The sequence below is a fragment of the Syngnathus floridae genome, chromosome 21, assembly GCF_059516105.1.
Source record: "Syngnathus floridae isolate MCC-2025c chromosome 21, RoL_Sflo_1.0, whole genome shotgun sequence".
In the NCBI taxonomy this organism is placed as follows: domain Eukaryota; kingdom Metazoa; phylum Chordata; class Actinopteri; order Syngnathiformes; family Syngnathidae; genus Syngnathus; species Syngnathus floridae.
The window spans coordinates 7,357,501-7,375,891 of record NC_142433.1 but is presented as its reverse complement, the minus strand read 5'-3'; the positions used below and the strand labels follow the sequence as shown (position 1 = coordinate 7,375,891).

At 52.3% G+C, this 18,391-nt stretch overlaps 6 protein-coding genes across 15 annotated transcripts in view; 1 reads left to right on the top strand and 5 right to left on the bottom strand.

Annotated features, from left to right (window-relative positions):
* Positions 1-48: 48 nt before the first annotated feature.
* Positions 49-2,172, bottom strand: LOC148380384 (uncharacterized). Of its 2 annotated transcripts, none has more exons than XM_088365237.1 (2): positions 2,029-2,172; positions 49-1,490 (listed from the first exon to the last, which is right to left on the bottom strand). In XM_088365237.1, the coding sequence occupies exons 1-2, from the start codon at positions 2,081-2,083 to the stop codon at positions 670-672; spliced, it is 876 nt and encodes a 291-aa protein (XP_088221363.1). In that variant the 5' UTR covers positions 2,084-2,172; the 3' UTR covers positions 49-669. The 2 variants fall into 2 exon arrangements, with proteins under 2 accessions (XP_088221363.1, XP_088221364.1); XM_088365238.1 differs by having other exon boundaries at positions 49-1,487; positions 2,029-2,169.
* A 177-nt stretch (positions 2,173-2,349) lies between these two features.
* rfx5 (regulatory factor X, 5) lies at positions 2,350-7,733 on the bottom strand. Of its 6 annotated transcripts, none has more exons than XM_088365197.1 (11): positions 7,360-7,600; positions 6,499-6,656; positions 6,394-6,427; positions 5,646-5,728; positions 5,441-5,563; positions 5,254-5,370; positions 5,055-5,133; positions 4,785-4,983; positions 4,629-4,711; positions 4,440-4,565; positions 2,350-4,370 (listed from the first exon to the last, which is right to left on the bottom strand). In XM_088365197.1, exons 2-11 carry the CDS (start codon positions 6,618-6,620, stop codon positions 3,432-3,434), a joined length of 1,905 nt encoding a protein of 634 aa, XP_088221323.1. In that variant the 5' UTR covers positions 6,621-6,656; positions 7,360-7,600; the 3' UTR covers positions 2,350-3,431. The 6 variants fall into 6 exon arrangements, with proteins under 6 accessions (XP_088221323.1, XP_088221322.1, XP_088221318.1 ...); XM_088365196.1 differs by lacking the exon at positions 7,360-7,600 and adding exons at positions 6,763-6,902; positions 7,014-7,265 and having other exon boundaries at positions 5,055-5,370; XM_088365192.1 differs by lacking the exon at positions 7,360-7,600 and adding an exon at positions 7,618-7,733 and having other exon boundaries at positions 5,055-5,370.
* Positions 7,734-8,012: 279 nt separating this feature from the next.
* psmb4 (proteasome 20S subunit beta 4) lies at positions 8,013-10,200 on the bottom strand. The gene is made up of 8 exons (XM_088365239.1): positions 9,930-10,200; positions 9,300-9,426; positions 9,075-9,154; positions 8,846-8,992; positions 8,671-8,752; positions 8,485-8,601; positions 8,263-8,351; positions 8,013-8,121 (listed from the first exon to the last, which is right to left on the bottom strand). Exons 1-8 carry the CDS (start codon positions 10,052-10,054, stop codon positions 8,109-8,111), a joined length of 780 nt encoding a protein of 259 aa, XP_088221365.1. The 5' UTR covers positions 10,055-10,200; the 3' UTR covers positions 8,013-8,108.
* Positions 10,201-10,454: 254 nt separating this feature from the next.
* Positions 10,455-12,659, top strand: LOC148380381 (transmembrane protein 65-like). The gene is made up of 7 exons (XM_088365241.1): positions 10,455-10,917; positions 11,261-11,305; positions 11,388-11,455; positions 11,543-11,597; positions 11,784-11,826; positions 11,982-12,087; positions 12,157-12,659. Exons 1-7 carry the CDS (start codon positions 10,665-10,667, stop codon positions 12,274-12,276), a joined length of 690 nt encoding a protein of 229 aa, XP_088221367.1. The 5' UTR covers positions 10,455-10,664; the 3' UTR covers positions 12,277-12,659.
* Positions 12,660-12,822: 163 nt separating this feature from the next.
* On the bottom strand, positions 12,823-17,318 carry vps45 (vacuolar protein sorting 45 homolog). 4 transcript variants are annotated; one of them, XM_088365200.1, is made up of 16 exons: positions 17,184-17,288; positions 16,134-16,199; positions 15,871-16,005; positions 15,740-15,800; positions 15,578-15,657; positions 15,175-15,243; positions 14,958-15,095; positions 14,784-14,894; positions 14,550-14,684; positions 14,257-14,370; positions 14,014-14,181; positions 13,793-13,951; positions 13,496-13,603; positions 13,311-13,432; positions 13,127-13,258; positions 12,823-13,043 (listed from the first exon to the last, which is right to left on the bottom strand). In XM_088365200.1, exons 1-16 carry the CDS (start codon positions 17,247-17,249, stop codon positions 12,980-12,982), a joined length of 1,728 nt encoding a protein of 575 aa, XP_088221326.1. In that variant the 5' UTR covers positions 17,250-17,288; the 3' UTR covers positions 12,823-12,979. The 4 variants fall into 4 exon arrangements, with proteins under 4 accessions (XP_088221326.1, XP_088221328.1, XP_088221329.1 ...); XM_088365202.1 differs by having other exon boundaries at positions 15,175-15,186; XM_088365203.1 differs by lacking the exon at positions 16,134-16,199 and having other exon boundaries at positions 17,184-17,318.
* Positions 17,319-17,647: 329 nt separating this feature from the next.
* The window catches only part of cart4 (cocaine- and amphetamine-regulated transcript 4), a 1,676-nt gene continuing 932 nt past the window's right edge, over positions 17,648-18,391 (bottom strand). Inside the window, exon 4 of the mRNA XM_088365258.1 lies at positions 17,648-18,277. Coding sequence (XP_088221384.1) covers positions 18,170-18,277 — 108 coding nt within the window. The 3' untranslated portion in view covers positions 17,648-18,169. The remainder of the gene's footprint in view (positions 18,278-18,391) is intronic.

The following is an 18,391-nucleotide window of genomic DNA, read 5'->3' as shown; positions in this document are numbered from 1 at the left end:
GAATTCCCGCATTTTGTTTGCACTGGAAATGAAACATCAAAACAGAAGTTGACACTCGAGCCTTTTTATGGTGTAATATGCCAAAATCGGAGAGGCCCGCCATTAATACACAAAATGACCCTCATGTTGCTTTTAAGTGCAACAGTTTTGTGCCATCTATAATGGGGAATTTGCAGGATTAAGATATGTGTCCAGTTTAAGTTTAGTTTGACTAAGGTTTACAATGTAAAACATTAAAACACAGTTTGTTCTTAATTACGAACTGACGAATAGTTTAAGTTTAAAAACAGCATAACACTATTGTTCAATGTGTTATGGGTTTGACAAAACTCACAAGTAAACTGGGTTTAAAAACACCATAACACTATTATTCATTGTGCTATAGGTTAAACAAAACTCGCAATTAATCCTTATAATCTGTATGTGATTACTTCCCCTCCTTAAAAAAAAAAAAAAAAAAAACGATGTGGATTTTGTCCGCAGAGTGCGTTTGACTCCTGAGAGAAGGCTTCGTAAGAAAGTGTATAACAAAGCCCGATAGTCCCTAAAATGTTCACCGCGTACAAAGTCGGCAATGAGCAAATGATTCCGTTGGCAATCATACCCGGGATCACCGGGACGGGATTTTCACGCAACTCTGCAGCCGAGCTACTGCGCTCTGCGGCCGAGCTACTGCACGTTAGCGCACTTGTGTCGGGTGATCTGATACTTGTGCGGGAATTTCTTGTGACAAAGGCTGCAGCTGAACGGCGTCTCGCCGGTGTGCGTCCTGGTGTGGACAGTCACGTTCCTCTTGGTGGAGAAGGTTTTCCCACACAGCGAGCATGCGTGCGGTTTGTCACCCGTGTGCGACCTGATGTGCGAAATCATGTGCCCCCGCTCAGAAAACGTCTTTCCGCAAAGTGAGCAGTAGAAGGGTTTCTCTCCGGTGTGTGTCCTGGTGTGCGCTCTTAGCTGGCCTTTCTGGCAGAAGCGTTTGCCGCAAGCGGAGCAAGAGAAGGGTTTCTCTCCCGTGTGCGTTCTCATGTGGAGAACCAGCGACATGCGGTAGCTGAAGCCCGAGCCACACACGGAGCAGGAGTAAGGTTTCTCTCCTGTGTGTATTCGCATGTGGGACACCAGGTATCTCTTGACGGAAAAGCCTTTGCCGCACACGGAGCAGGTGAAGGGTTTCTCCGATGAGTGCGTCCTCATGTGTGTGCGTAGGTTGCTCCTGCTGGAGAGGTTTTTGCCACACACTGCGCAGACCATTTGCTCGCCCGTGTGCATCCTGCTGTGGTGCACCAGCCGGTATTTGTTGTCAAAAGTCTGGCAGCACTGCAGGCAGCTCAACCGCTTTGTCCCGGCGGCCGCCTCTGAGTCGCAACCGTCTGAATCGGCTCGCTCGTCCGGCTCGCTTCGGCTCTCCGCTTCCTCTTTAACGCGTGGGGGCGGGAGCAGCTGTCGGTCTTCCTCCACGATCACTTCCAGCAAGTCGGACGGCAACACTACTGGAACGAGCGGAAAAGAAGAAAGCACAAGTATGACTCCGCCAAGATGTATACAATCTTGTGCAATTCCACACGCAAAGTCAATTTATCTGTCTGATCCCGCTACTACTTGGCAAACGTAACCTTGTGCAATTCTAGAAGGTACACTCACCTATCTAATAATTCCAATTCTGCACCAGGGAACTAGGTTTGCTTTATACTTTCTTCCTTATCCATGCCGATTTACTTATGCTAGGGATAGCCCTTTACAGTTCACACCTCATTCCCCCTACTACGAACCAATTTCGTTGTGTACCTGTTGTACAATTAGAAAGGCATTATATTCTATAAATATAGTATTTGAGCAGGTTAAAGTAACAAACTGTCAATTACTTATGTGTTCGTAAGCAACGACGGACCACACAACTTTATATTTTTTTGTTTTTTAATTGGGTTGGTGACACGTTGTAGCATAAGCAGCTAGCTCTTGCTAACAGTTTAGCTGTTGCCCAAGCGGGGAGCCTTCATTACGTCAGCAAAAAATTGGTGGAAAACAAACCTTCAACGATGAAGATGGGCTCCAAATGCGAAGCGAACTGGCGACGTGGGTCCATTTCGTGCGTTTTGGAGCGCCAATCGATCGTTGGTTTTCCGATTGGCAAGGTCGACGAGCTCCAACCCGGAAGTCAACCAACCTTTACATTCTCAAAAATAAAAGCTAAGGTAGACTTTTTGGCGCCTTTAAAAGTGAGAAAACGACTGGTTATTTGATTAGCGTTTTAAAATAGAGTAAGGAAATGTCTAACAATAGTTTGAATTTTAGTTTTCAATTCGACAATAAAAATATAATTTACACACACGCAAGGAAAGCAAAGGTGCGTTTCACTCATGATTGGCATCTTGTGTTTTTTTTTTTTTTTTTTACAATTGGACCGACTTGGTCGGTTTCATGCCAACACACAAGAACAAGTATAAAGTGCAAACGCGAAACAACACAAATACTCAACACAAACAAAGACCAAAAAAAACAAACCTCACAGGAAAACCGAGCGGGACACGTTTTCATAGCAACAGAGAAACATAAACAAACTATATTATCCACAATGCCCGAGGGCAGGGGAGCGCGCACAAACCTCGCCTTAACAGCCTAAAATTGACGACTTGAACGTGTCGTCACTCCTTGCCTTTGCCTCCTATTTACTGTGTAAAAGTGCAAGATGGCGCAGGTGCACAATCGATCCGCAAACTACCCGATCACCGATTTTCATGTCATGGATTTCTCCACCGACTTCTCAAGTCGAGCTCGCCTTCCTACATAAATGAAGAATTTCCACATCACGTCATATCTCCCCACCGTTGCTTTGTAGACGGCAGACTACCATTTGTCGTGGTTTTCGCCAAAATTCATTCTCAACACTCAATATTCATCATCACATGACATCACATAAATGATGTGGTGTTAGTGCAAACAAATTTCTGCGCTAACACTCAAACAACTGCATGTGAGCATTTTGCCCACCATTGTGCTCATCGTTCTGGGCGAAGACAAGAGCATTGAGATGAGCGTGCGCGCACTCAAACACACACACAAACAACCCACACATGGACACACATGTATGTACACACTCATGCGTGGAAGAGCAGTTATGGCAGCAAAAGAACAAAGCAGCACACAAAAGTGTGGAGGTCAGCGCAAAGAACCAGAAGCAGGTTCTGACCCGTAGTAAGTCATCTTTCCTGTCCCTTCCTCTGGAATACTACTTCATGTTTGGGCTCCGCCGGGGGGGTGTCCTATGGATGGACGGAGGAGGAACCACAGTGCGAGTTGAGTGCAACAGCATCTCAGCTCGAGGTCGAGGCTTCATTCATCCCCGCCATCGGTCAAGCACGTGGCCAAACTGGGATTTCTGCCTGCGAGAAGGATGAGGGGGCGGGGCCGCGAGGTCAAAAGAGAGACAGCGTCTAGGGGCTGTGAGTCGGCTCCTCCCCTTTTCGGGCTACAGAAGGAGGAGACGACGAGGACAACAACGGGTCGACTTCCACCAACACGGGTTCCACTTGGCCGCACTCGCGTAGCATTCGAGGAGGGTCAGGCGAAGGCCAGATGCAGCTGCTAGTGCTGCCGCTGGTGCCGGTATTGTTGCTGTTGGGTCGGGGCGCCTTCTGGATGACCTCCACCATTGGCGTGCGACCGGATGCTGCCAGCTCCCATCCGGCGTTCCCCGCGCTCTGGAAAAGCAGCAGCGGCCGGGCATGGTGGTCCGGCTCAGGTGGGCCGCCGCCGCCCAGTGGGGCCAGCCGGGTGGCGGTGGGGGGCGCGGGCAGCGCGCTCAGAAGGAGACCCGGCGGCTCTCGTATCACTAGCTCCAGCACCGACTGCGAGGTGGACACAGATGACGACGCCTTTTGGATGACGCCGCCTGTCACCGAGGTGATGACGGGGCCGTGGGGCGTTGCCGATGGCCGCGGTGGCTGAGACGGCGTGGTAGGCTGGGGCAAAGCGTCCTCTGGGCGAGGTTTCCTCGGTCTCCCGCGTTTGCGTTTGACTGGAGGGCCCGCCAAAGCAACCGTCGAAGCGCCCTCTGTGGCCTCGTGGGGGCGCTTAACTGCGCCCTCCCGCGCTTTCTGCAGCACCGACGCAGGCGCTTTTTCCCGCTCATAGGACAAACAGCCCTGGGGGACGATCATGAGGGGCAGCGAACCACCCTGTTGCTGGGGCAGCGTCGCCATGGCAATCACCTTCACGCCCCCACTGCTCGCTGCCGGGCTGCCCGTTCCAGAGGCTCCGCCCGCATCTTTGGGCGCCAACGAGGGTGGCGAAGAGCGTACCGACAGCGGCATCTTGTCAGGGAGGGAGCTGCGAGGCAGGATTCGGGGGAGCTGTTTCATGTACGCCTCCACCTGCGCACGCACGCACACGGTTTCATTTGATTGATGTAAGTTGATTGACAGCTGCTGTAGGCAACCTACCGCAGGCCGAAGAGATGAGACGGCTGGAGAGGGCGGGGCCTCCAGCGATAGAGGTTTGGCCAAGGGCGCCGCCTTGTCGGCGGCCGGTGACTTCGAGGCAGATGAGGAGGCCGAGTCTCCACAGTCCTGAGGAAACAGGAAGTGGTGAGCCACAGCGACTTGGACTCTGGCAGGCGGTCACTCGGCTACCCTGAGGTCGGCGGGGGCGTCGCCCTCGCATTTGGACACAGGGGGTGTTTTCTTGATGACCTTGTGAGGCTTGGCGGGACCTCCTGGAACATAGCGGGGACATGGTGAGGCCCACAAACATAGATCCGAGCCAATCTTCTCCCGCGCGCGTATTACCAGCCAGCGCTGCCGACGCCACCAGCTCGGCTTGGCGGCATCTGGGATTGACAATGTGCTCTTGGATGAGGTAGCGCGCAATCTCCACCACTGTGTCAAAGGAACGCTTGAGGATCTTCTGCGCCCAGTCGCAGATCAACTCGCACGCTGCCTCCGTCACTTCCTGCTTGTACGTCTGCACCAACTCCGTCAACTCTGCCTGAGTACGCAGAAAAAGAGGACAAGGAGATGGGGCGGGCTTGACCTCGAGGCATGCACGCGTGTGCGTACCGGGTCGCTCTTGAGGTCGAGGCTGGGCAGCAGCGGCATGTTGAGCACGGTCTTTCTCCTGATTCCGCTGTAACAGTACGTGGCGCCTCGGCAGTTAGGGAAAAAGCTCCAGCCACACTTGACACGTTCACAACACGCGATGTGGCGTAAAGGAGAGCACAGCGCGGCTTTGGCCGCGCTACGTTTGGGGTCAGGATATTTGGACTGGCCTCGGCCTCCCAGCCGTCGAGCTTTAATGTTGGGGAAAATATCGCGGATGATTTTGCCAAAGTTGGCGGCGCTCAGCGGCCGATGCTGCAGGTTCTCACAGTAGCGCCTGAAAAGAGCAGAGGATACGCAGACAGCACGGAAGACAGGTCACCCTACATGCACACGCGTTCACTCACCTGTAGGTTTCGTAGACATCCTGCTTGGGCAGACACGTGTCCGAGTGCTCCTCCAGGTGGCTGCGGATCCAATTGCAGGTGTGCACCTGTTCAGACGTGTTGAACGGACTGTCACCGCCGACGCTAGGCACACACAAACACATCATTAGTATGAGTGCTTTTGGAGCGGTGCGGCAGAAGGCAGCCAGAAGGCAGGTGGGCGGACCTCTTGTCGCCAGCGGCCAGACCCGAGGGCAGCTGGAGGTACAGGTAGAGCTTGTCGTTGTCGGAGAAGCGTTGAACATCTTGCTGTCAGACGAGAATAGGCCGTGACATCATCAGCAGAAAACGTCTTCTCGCGGCAATGCAACAACCACGGCTACCGGACGGACATTGGGAGTTTAAGATCAGGGGATGTTTGAGAATGATTGTCAATTTTTTGTAAATGTGTTGAGACTTGCCTGTGATTTAGGTCTATATAAACAAACTTGACTTGACATTCTCTTTGCGCATTTTTCGGGTTGCGCATCTCTTCCACTCAGATTTTCTTTTCATTGGATTCTCAAGGCTACGATTCCATTTTGATGCATTGCTGCAATTTCATTTAGATTCTTCGAGTGGCGCTTTGCGTTGTGTTCATGAAAAACAATACAGTAGCAAACGTCTCCGCTTTCACTTGGAGAAAAAAAAAAACGATCGAGACCGTGGTGGATTTTCTGACGGATGTTACGGAGTAATGCGGCAACTGAATGATCATCAATTCATGCCCGTGCATGTTCTGCGGTGTTACTGTGGGAAATGCCCGGTGTCTTGCTCAAGGACACTTGGACATGGTCACGATGACCAGGGATCAAACACTCAACCTCTGGGTTGGGAGAGACCAATCTATCAACGAACCACGCCGGCCTCAAATAAGCGCCCTACATCTACATCCAACCCGTCCATATGAAGCTGTGTGTCCATGTGCCGCTCACCAGGATCTGGTCCACTTTGGCCTGAACACTCTTTCTGCAACGGAGGACAAACAGACCATGAGACCGTTGGATGGCTTGTGTGGTTGATGTTGTCCGGCGACGTACGAGATGTTTGTCTTGAGCTTCTGCAGCAACATGCTGGGCTCGGTATGGGCATCGGGTGCCTTGGCGTCGTCGTCCTCCTCCTGGTTGCCGCCGGGGTGGCCCCGGTGCTGCTCCTCCAACATGTGGACCACTGACTACACGGTGCTCAGGAGCACCATCTGTACAAAGGCAGGACCCTAAAGGTTGGTCTCCACACTTCCAAAACAAGCAACACCACTTGCCAATTCACAATTCATCCTCTTGCTTTGCTTGTTGACCCCGTACCAGCGAACATCCCGGACTGGTCACCACTTCATGTCAAGGCGCATGTCGACAAACAATGGAGCGGTCGCCAGTCAAATGAAGGGCAAAACACTGGTCGCCGGAATATGCCAATACGCGTGCAGACCCGCAAGCATTGCCAACTGCACAATTTGGCAAACATGTTTTAGGACTTGGGAGGGGGTTAAGGTGAACCCAGATTCGAGCCCCAGAACCATGAGTTAGACGGACTGACCACTTGCTGCTCTACTCACATGTTAAACTGCAGATATCAAGAAGCGTTCCATCTAATGTCGCTACCGCTTGTGTGGACACATTAATTGTATGAGGTCCATAAGCGCACACCATCAGTCATGATTAAACGTTTAACTAGTTTGAGGTCATCGTGGGGGACGGACGGCGCCTCTGCGGCACGTTTGCTCCCCGAGCGCCAGGCAACACCGAAGTAACGCAAAGCTGCCGACCCGGCCGCCCGGCGCCATGTGTCGGCTTCGTTAGCATAGGGCTAAGCACCTAGTCGTCATGCTAGCGGACATGCCGTGGTGACCCTCATGTCCTCCTCCTCCCCGTCGTCCTCCTAAATCTTATAAGCGCACTCACAAAGTGGGAAGCGCGATGACATCCGAACTTTACCGACGACGGCAACGTTTGTCTCCAGCAAGCTAACAAAACAAGCCGAGCTCGTTGCTATCAAATAGCATCAGCTAGCAAGCGTCGAAGCGAGCCCTCCGCTGATTTTTCCACTCGATTTTATTTCAAAGTAATCCCCAAACGCGGGCAGTGACTCTTGTTGTTCAACCACTAGAGTACAATTGACTAGCGTTGGAGTTAGCATTTTAAAAAAGAAAAGGAAAGTACCTGAGCCAAGATACAGCAAAAAAAAAAAAAAGCCCTTGAGATTTTTTTGTGATTGGACGACTCTGTTATGTCTGCCTGACTACAAAGCGCACGTCCATTCCCATTGGCGGGCTGGCCCTAACCTGCCCGGATACCCAAATCTGGTCGCATTTCATTCGGGGAGACCAAACCTTTTTCTGACGGAGATTATTTGGATTGGACGACGTCGTCTGATCTACCCAGTTACGAGACAGAGGAGCTGATCGCGGCTTTTCTACATAGCAACAACCTGTCTGGAACATACGCAACTAAAATCATTACGTCATAAAAACATAATATCAATATGACCAATAAATGTGCATGTCTGTCAAAATAAAATATGTAATTTGACTAATAGATACACGAGAAAACTCAGCAATGTTTGACTGAACACATTTATTCAAATGATACAAAAGTGAGAAGAAACGTTTGCTTGAGCGCAGAGAAAGCGGAAGTCTGGCTCCCTTCGGTATTCATTCAAAGCCGCTGCAGACAGAATAAATGTCAAATGTAGACTTTCTTCACCAATAAGGACTCACGAGCCTCTCAAGTGTTTCTGGCTTTTCTGACCTTCCTTTAGCATCCTTCTCAGATGAGGAGGAGGCGCAAAAGATCTTTGCCCCTTACCTGATAGTGTGCGCAATGTCCCAGTTGGTTTCGGAAGACAGCGGGCCAACAATCTCCACGCCCTCTTCAGTTACTATGGCGACCTCGTACTGACACAATAAAAAGGCCTATGACAATCATCTCCTACCTCATTTGGGTCAACTTTGAGCATCATGAAAATCTGCGTGACCACTAGCATCAGTCGCCGTCAAACACAAATTCAAGATGGTTTTCGGAACTCACTCTGTTGTAGGAGCGAGCGTCTCTGTAGTAGAGAACCTTGAGGCAGCGGTCCACCAGCTCGCGGGCTTCCTGTTTGCTCACGTGCACCTTGTTCTCCAGCGCCTCCCGCATCAGGGGCTGCACGCACGACGCAGGTCATATAGAAACCGAACTGTGTGCCCGTTGCAGAGAGGAAGGCACACTGACCTGAGCCAGGTAGGCGCCGAAGCCGGTGGCCACCGTGGGGGCCTCGTAAGCCACGCCCAGCTTGTCCACGTAACCCAGAAAACTACAGAGAAAGTGACCGTGATTGCAGTGAAAAAAAGAATCGGGTGCCGACTGCAGAGCAACTTTCGCCGTCCGGTCAAATCGCGAAACCAACCTCTGTCCGTGGTAGAAGCCACCGATGACCACAGTGTTCCACAAGGGGTTCATCTTACTGCGGCGGTTGTACATGACCCTGGTGAGCCACGAATGCACGGCCTTGGGGCTGTAGCTGTGGCCGTCTCCCAGCAGCTCCTCGTCGATGCTGCCAGGAGCAGAGCAAAGCGAAGGCAGCTTGAGCTCCTGAGCCGCTCAGCCGGTGCGGCACGGCCAACGGTTTCGCTTACACCATCTGCTCGATGACCTGCTTGAGGTACTGGTAGTCGGCGTAGTCACCTGAAGCGCCCAGGATGGTGCTGTTGTTCACCTAGGGGGAAAAATGTTTCAGCACAAGAGTGGGGATGGAGTCTTGTTGCAGTCCAATATTGACCAGTTGGTCATTGCAAAGTTTACACAGACTCCAGTTTGCTTGACATGCAAAGATTACAGTGTATTTTGGGGGCAAGGCTCACCTTCATGAGTCTGGAGATGTTCCGGAACCTTGCCAGGGAGCCGTACGAGCCCAACATGTCAGCTGCCATCACCACGCCGCCATCAAACTTGACCGCCAGCACCGACGTTCCCGTCACCATCGGGGTCCTGCGCACAAAATTACGTCACCATTTAACAGCACTTCGAGTACACAAGCAGTTTTCAAACATAGCCTATCGGAAACTTGCAGGCTAAAAGACGTGCAACAAACGCAATGCAATAATTTTGTCACTTGTGGACATTGTCCGTTTAAGTAGTATTGTACATATTCGTAGGCTCCAATTGGTATTTTAAGCGCACGTTGTATTCAACCAGTGTTTTCTGAATCTACGATTACATGTTTAGGGGTGCGTAAAGTTAAATCGCCTGACAGGATGAGCAACAGATCAGTTTGCTAATCTAACGAACAACCATGAGCAGAAAAAGTACACATGAAAATGATACGCAATTCAATGCACGTGTTATGACCGAGGCTTCAACGTACTACCGAAAGTCTCATCAGTTAGCTTAGCATCAGTTAGCTCGAGGATGAGACAGCAGCGGCACTCAAAGCGAAAGCTAATCAGCTCAAGTCTGGGAGGAAGAATAGAAAACGAAATCTTGACGCTCACAGGGTGTGTCGAACTGGACCACCAGCTGAATTCTGCTCGACGTCGCTGCCGCTTCGGAGCGAGTAAAAGGCGCCCGGTTTGGGTCCATTCTCCCAAAAATTGAGTTTCAAACCGCTCGCCGCCATTGTTGGGGAAACCTTAGCCGGATGTGACGCAGCGACGGGTTTTTGAGGCACGTCCTGAAAAAAATCTCCGGCCTCCAACTCCAACCGGCAACTCAGAGCTTGCTCAAATTTGTTGGTCGGTTACTCAGGGTGCATAAGAAACGGAGTGACGGTGCGCGCACTCGGCGCCCCGACATTTGGAAATAAATGGGAGCGGGGTGCTCTTTACTTTTTATTGACTTTCAGCGTAGGAAGAGGACGTCGGACTAATTTTCCGAACGCACCCTTGGCCGATTGGGAAAGTTTATTCAATCAATCAATCAATCAATCAAGCAATCAAAGTGTGTGTGTGTGTGTGTGTGTGTGTGCGCGCGCATAAAATATCCCCTGCAAATCATGAGTGGAAAAACAAAAAAACGGGAAAACTGTTTAACGTTTTATACTGAAAGCGGCAACCGGAAGTGTGACTCATCGGCTTTGGCTTCACTGCTGTGAGCGTTCACAACTTGAACAAGAAACGCAAGTGGACTCGTGAAAGTCGTTCGTTCATTTTGGGTAGACATTGAGAAGCAACCACATCGACCACCGAGCGACTTTATTCAATCATTCATTGCGATTCCGTGCGCTCGGCATGCTTCGCTTGTGCCCGCCGGCGGCAGCCGCACTTCGTTGTGTGGCGGTGGCCGTTCGGCCGGGGAAGCTCCCGGGCGATGCAGCTAGTCAGTGGCCTCGGCGCCTGCTCGGAACTCACGGCCGCAACGAACCCAGAGAGCGGCTCAACTCGCCCAGGCGGGCCAAAGAGTTCATCTACCGACTGCAGGCCCGCGAGAGGGCCTGCTTGCTAAAGGAACTCCAGGACTTCGAGTCCATTGCCATCGCTCAAGGTGCGTCCCTATGTCCACCGCGCCTCATCCCGCCCCGCCCCATAGCGTTCTTCCGGGTTTGAGGCTCACCGGTCCTTTAAATAAGTAGGCGTGGTCACAGCTCAGCGCCCCGCGAATGGTTGCGCAAGTTTCTGTTGAATACCCGGAAACTCTTTTAGAAGGTCCAATTCCCAGTGGTGGACTTCAGCACGAATCTCGTCACCATTTATCCCTTTTCTCCTAAAGGACAAATTAGTCTTGAGTGTGGGAGTCAACAGAAATACCAAATCATCCAGACAATATGTCAACTCACCACGCTCTTTCTTCATGGTGTTTTTTTCTGATGTTTGCTTTTACTCCACAGAAACAGTGGAATCTTTGCCACCCACCGCGGCTCAGATCCGATATGGTCAGCGTCACTCTCACACACATGCAAGCAAACAAACTCACTCGCTCGCTCGCTCGCTCACCTGCCGGCTGCTTGCTTGCAGTTTTATTCCACAACACTCTTCCCTTCATCGGCTTTGGTTTCCTGGACAATGCCATCATGATCTCAGCTGTGAGTGGCAGGCCGCCTCGCCTTCCCGATGCCGCCCGTGAAGCACGTAACTTGTCTATTTTGTTCCCGTATTCTTCTGGCCTGCAGGGGACACAGATTGAGCTTTCCATTGGAGTCACGCTGGGAATCTCCACCATGGCCGGTAACGTCCGATGACCGCCGTTGCATTTTCAATGTTTTGTGTCGACTTGGTCCCGGAACTCTTTGTGCTCCTTCCGTTTGTTCTAATGGAGATGAGTGCGTTGCTACGGTTACCGAGACGGAGGGAAAAAGTGCCGCTGCGCTCTACGTGACGTGTTTTGATGTGGATGTTTTTCCTTTTGTGCAGCCGCCGCCCTGGGGAACCTGGTGTCCGACTTGGCGGGTCTCGGGTAAGGACTCAGGTTGAGGGTTTGGGATTGGTTCGGCCACGGCCCACACAAGACTTGATGAGCCAGACACGAAGCGTCATTTGGATCTGAAAATGAAAAACCCTTTCGACTCGGGCTTTCCCGCTGATTCGCACATGTTTGTGCGCGCGCTCAAGCTTGGCAGGTTACGTTGAGGCGCTGGCGTCCAGACTGGGAATGCGGGTCCCGGACCTGACGCCAAAACAGGCCGACATGTGGCAGACCAGGCTCAGCTCACACGCAGTAAGCTCGATGCCCGACCCATGTCGCGCCGGCGACATTGTCCCCGCCATTAATGTCGTGCATCCGCAGGGCAAAGCCATCGGGGTCTTCATCGGCTGCATCTTGGGAATGTTCCCGCTTTTTTTCACCGGTGGCAGCGACGAGAAGGCAAAGGCGGACAAAGCGGCGGAGGAGGCATCACCATCCTAACACGCAAAGCGCACGGGCCTCCAATTGTGGTGAAGATGTGGATGAAAAAAGCTTTGTGACTCTTTTTGCCCTCCCCATGGGAGTGCGCTACAATCACGGCCAAAGTGGTTAACACAGTTTTGCTGCCACAAGTAACACTCCTCCGCTTTGGGACTCACAAATTGAGGACCCTGTGTGCAAATCCACTCTGCCGTTAGGCCGTCGTTCCTGTCATCAGGGAAGGCGAGGGTAGCTGTCCTCACTTTGCCTGCACCCAAAATGAAAAAGGACAAAATCCAGATCGCTCCATCCGTGCCTTCTTTTTGTCATTGGATGCGTTGCACCCATTTCTCTTCTGTGATGCCATCAAGTGGAGTAAAAGTCCCACGTTATTTTGCAGTAAACACTTTCTGTTGTCTTCTTTGCACTGCCCACTTGTTAGTGTTACACGGTAATGTTTGGGCCTGATGCCGGAAGAGTTTATGGGCCACGAATCACATTGTGCCGGCACTGGGCAGCAACACATTTGCATAGTGCTTGCTGGGAAGACAAAAAAAAGTCATGATCTGAACCTTTACATTTAATTGCCCTTGACGTGGCCAGATCAGCAGTAACAAAAAGGCGCTAAATGGACGAGGCGCGTCATCGCCTCCCGAGGCAGAAATGGGACCCGCGTGCCGATGAGGGACGGATGTTCTTGATGTACTCTCCATCCACAGGGTGGTCAGTGTCTGTTGCTATGGCGACTGAGGCCGCCGCTCGTGGATGACATCACTTCCTCCAGGAAGCTAAGTGCAGGAGAGAGGCAGGTGTGTGTCACTTGCAAACACGGAAACACATGCGTGTGTGTGTGTGTGGCTGCAAGCAAGACCTCTTGGTGTTGAGCATGCTAGTCCCTCCCAGCACGACGCGCGCGCCGGGCGTACTGCGGTTCAAGTTGTACACACTCAGCGCTTCTTCGTAAGTGGTGCCGCCGATCATAAACACCACCACGTCCTGGGGCCTGCACAGACGCGGGGGTCACGAGGGCGTGACCTGGGCGGGCGTCACCTCACCTGTCCCGGAGGCTGCTGGCTCCCAGGTAAGGAAAGTGAGTGTCCTTCAGGCGGCCTTTCAGCAGCTGATCCAGCGTGTCGTGAAGAAGCGGCCGATGCTGCGCGTAGACGTTCTCCACACCCTGTTGGAGGCCGCATGTCATACGGCGTTGTGCGTTGGCGAGCGGTCCGCATTGCTCGCTCACCTTGAGGCCTTTGAAGAACTGCTTGGTGATGGCGACGGCGTCCGTCGGTGCCATCAGCTCACTTCCTCGAACCCGCTTGCCGCCGTACTCAACCACACACTGGACCATCTGGCACACAGATTGTGATTGGAAAGCCGAGACGGGAGGAGCATAAATGCGTGCGGACTCAGAGCACAATATTGAAACGACCATTTGCTGGACCACATCAAAAAGGTGGACAACGTTGAGCGAGACGCTAACAACCGAGCGCAAGCGCTTCAAGACGGCTGGGCCGAGACGGCGGGTGGTGTTTTGTACCTTGCGGTGCCGGTCGGACACGCCTCTCCTGGCCAGCTCATCCAGAAGCGCCGGCAGGACGCTGGCGGCGTGACGCTCGTAGCGCAGCGCGTAGAGCGCCACCAGCCGCACGGCGTCCAGCTCCGTCACGCGGCTGTCGCGCAGCAGCCGACGCACGTTCTGGGTACAGGATAATTGCGTCACGCCAGAACATCTTTGGCGACAGCGTCCGCCGAGCATACCTGCTGCGCGCCATTGTGGTCGTTCTGGCAGGCCAGTTCTTGCTCCACCTCTGACACCTCCATCAGCCGCCGCTCGGCCACTAGCCGCGACAGCTCGCCCACCACCGTCACGTGCTTGGACACGGTGCCCGACATCTTCTTGAACTGCGGGTAGTTGTCCACAAAAGCCTGTGGCGGCCGCAGAGGGTGGGGTCAAATGGCTCCGCAAAGGACAAACGCGCGCGGGCGGGCGGGTGGCAGCACCTTCATGTCCGAGATGGACTCTAGCTTCTGCTGGCCTTTGGGTCTTTTCTTTTGAAAGTCCTCCATCAGGTTCTTGATGTTGCTGCCGATCTCACCAAAGTTTAAGTACAAGTTCTGCAAGAGACCACGTCTGTTGCCATGAGGCTCACAATCTCCCCCCCGTCAGAAAATAAATCTATTGCTACGTATATTGACATGACTTGATCCCATCCTTTGCATTTGCTACGCGGCACGTATACAGAAGTCATAAACAAAAAAGTGTGTGTGGGGGGGTCTCCCAGTTGGATACTCACGTTGGCGTAGAAATCGTCGTTGTCAGCGGACAGGACCACCTCGCGCAGGTCTTTGCTGATACCGGGCACCCCGGACAAGTCGATGCGGTTGTTGTTGAGGCCCAGCAGCTCATGCACCATGGCCTGGTACGTCCACTGCGCACACGCACGCACGGTTCAATTTCAACTTTGATCCCGTAAGAAAGTTTGAGTTCAAAATGTTGAGGAAAAACACCACAGTCACGGATGTTGCACCTGGTTGAGCAGCGGCGTGACGGCGTCGTCGCTGCGGTCCAGAATGAGCAGCAGGGGCGGGACTTCCGTCTTCCTGAAGTCAAAGAGCTCGTATTCCTTGGTGATGATTTGCTGCGTTGGGGCGAGAGGTCAGAGGTCGGGCAGGTCGAGCGACCTGCACAGTGGCGGCCTCACCTTGACGCTCTCCGCCAGCCGTTTGGCCATGTCGGAGGACAGCTGGTAGCGGATCATGGGGCACTTCTTCAGGGACAGCAGGACGGACGTCAGGCCCTGCGTGCAGCGCAACAACATGGACGGGTCCCAGCTACGGCCCTGACGCGCACGCACACACAAGCACACACATGAGCATGCGCATGCGCATCAAGGCGGGACCAGCTGTGCTCCTTTTTACCTTGGCCACACCCTGCAGGTTGAGGGAGAACACGTGAGGATTGACGGCAATGAAATCGCCATAAAACTCCTGCGGAAAGGCGCACATGCAATTAGTGGGGAAGACGGCAGCGGCGGCCTTGTCGGAACCGGCCACACGAGTGACAAAACAGCGATGGGCTACGCCTTTCACGGCTCATGTCTAACTGATTCAATATCGGCACCATGCCGCGCTTCACGCTTCGATTTGCAGAAGGAGACGCAAGGACGATGACGGGGACATGACCCCCGCCAGCTCGTCCGCTACCAGGCCCACAATCGAGGATTGTCAAAAAGAAAAAAGAACGCACACAAAGGGCTCCGCTGCTTTGAGTAGATCCAAGTTGAAATATGGTCCCACTTGGAAGTCAGGAAGTGTCACTCACCTGCACTTCAGCCACCACTTCCTGTTCGTCCGCCTCAGCCAATGCCTTGATTTCACTTTTGCTAATCACGTTGCTGAAGTCTGACACACACACGCGCAAACACACACGCTTGAGCAGAGCATGAACGGGCGAGACGGCGTGCAGGTCGCTGGCTGTTCTCACAAATAAAGTAGACGCTGTACTTTGGTCTTCTCAGCTCCTGGATCAGATGTTGCACGTTCTCCTGCAGCACAAACGCACGTCTGCTTGTCACGCCACTGCCGCCGACGGCGCCACTGACGGCTGGCACGCACCTTGCTGGGTCTGAGGAAGCAGATGGCCTTCAAGTGCTTCATGCTTTCTCTGCCCTGAGAGTCGATGCGTTCGAAGAGATAGACCTCCTTCTGCAGGATCTCCGACTGCGTGTAAACCACGCTCACCACACTCGTCTGCACAGTACGCACAGGCGACAATGAGCACGCACGAGAGGCCAGCCCCCCGAAAAACTATCGTTGAACTAAGGCCAAGCATTAATCTGTTCTGTTGCTCCTCACTGATGGGCGTTGTGTCTTCTCACCGTCTCCTTGTCCATGAGCAGCACCTTCATCCCGGCCCCGCTGCTCTCGATCATCTTCGAGATGTACTGCTTCACCGCCAGTGTAACGTTCATGGCGCCCAACAACAACAACGGCAAATGACTACAACAACAACGACTACAACAAAAAGGCGCGCCAAAAGCCAAAGCGGATCGCCTTGACAAGAAAATGACCCAATAAAAGCGTCCAAAGAAGTCAGCCGTCTCCAGCAGCTTGTCAACCCATGCACTGACGAAATAACAATGTGATGCGCATGCGCCAAACGGCCATTTGGATTCGTCACCAAGGAGGAAGTTAACCTTTGACAAAGTTCAAAATAAACCTCGACAGACTTTCATTTATTTCAACAAAATATGCATCACAGTCGGAGTAAAAAGGTTTATTTTTCTACCTTTTAATAGACCCTTAAAATCAACCAAATTTAGAAATATTTGCCTGCAATAACCTTTATTTTGACAACTGGCCGAAAGTAGTGATGACGAGACAATAAATTTCTTAACAAAACGATTCGTCTCTCAGCTTTTATTCGTCCTCAATTAAATACGATAGCGGTACACCGGTGTATACATTTCCTTTTGGCTTCTGACTTTAACACAAAACAATCTAATTTCATATTACATTTTGTACGACCGTGTGTGGGGGGGGGGGGGGGGGGGGGACTTCCGAGTTTTACATCCTTGCAGTGCTGCCACCTTGTGAGAGACGTTTGTCCTCGCCTGCAAACTTGCACTGATCCACATGATTTCGAGTTATCTAAACACGGCTATCATCATCAGAATGATGAAGTGCTACTTTGAGATACAATTTGTTTCTCTGAAATCATCTATCCTCAATGAAATACATAAGCAATGCCATTAATCCATTGCAGCGTCTATTGAAATAAAAACGATATTTCGTGATCGCTTCATTCAAATCCCAATAAAAGAGTAGTGTGCACCCACACACACGCTGGCTATGGTGTCAGGTTGCCTTTGAAAGTGCTGCGAAAAGGCCACTTTGTCCGTTCATGTTATTTGGTGGGAGATAAATACCTTTGTGCGCCTGTGACGAAGGCGTCTTATCGTCGCAGTAAATGCCAGCCGCTTGATAAGCGGCATGTGAGGCGAAGTAATGAAAGAAGCTTCGCAGCATGGCCCGACGTCACCCGATCACTTGTCTCTGATTGGCCCATTGCGTTCCACTCCCTAACTTCAAATAAGGAGGCGGCCGTGAAGGAAATCCGTCCCGACGTCCATCAACCGCAGTACCGCGTTGCGCCACAACGTGGCAGCTGGCAGCACTGAGCTCTTGTGTTGTGTGTCGTGTCGCGCACTGTCTCTGCTGCGACAGAGGTCAGAGTCCGGGTTTTTTTTGTGTGTGTTTGAAACCTCCCTCGTAGATGAAAATACATAAAGGGTTTGGGGAGTATTCGATGAATCGTTTCAGTTCATTGTGTACTGTCAGGGACAGCAAAACCAGGTTCGACTCCTTGAAAGGAGCCAGAGTGACACGTGCATCTTTGTGAAGGAGCTTTATTGAACAAACATGAGATGACACTTGACAGGCAATAAGGAGGACAGCGAGCAGCAAACGGTGTCGCGGCCTGCTGCGCGACACCCGTGAGGACGCCAGGACGCGATGCGACGCGACCCTTTGCTTTTCTTAATTCTACTTAGCTGTGGCAAGAGGTCGAAATTTTTTAGGGCCACGGGACATGGTCTTCGATGATGTTGTGTGCGATGCAGCCAAACCTAGCAAATGAAGAAACCCCTAAAAGTTGGACTTGCCTTTTTCTGGTCTTTTCTAATCAACAGAAGGTGGCACAAACACGGTACAAAGGGCGTACCCAAAATTGGTTTGAGTTTGGAATTCAAGCCAGAAAAGCATCAGACCATCCCCGCCCGTCACCATTGTTTTAACGGTTCGCCGGACAACAGAAGACTTTTGTGTCGAGTGTTGCAAAACATTGTCCCAAAAGTGCTGTGGTTGGATTAGCGTGCCGGCGTCCTCGCGGGTGGGCCTTCGGGCCTTTGGGCCTTCAGTAGCAGCGCAGGAAGAAAGTGTTGCACGCCGCCCCCCGCAGGCAGTCGCACAGTCGTCCGATTCTGGGGCCATGCTTCATGGCGCAGCGCTCGCCCACGTCGCACTGATGGCAACAAAGCCACAATCACGTTAGCGCAGCCTGGCGAAGCAAGCGCCCCCTGGAGGCGAAGCATGCATCAAGCAGGACCCGCCCACCGCATTGTTGTGGCGGCGAGCT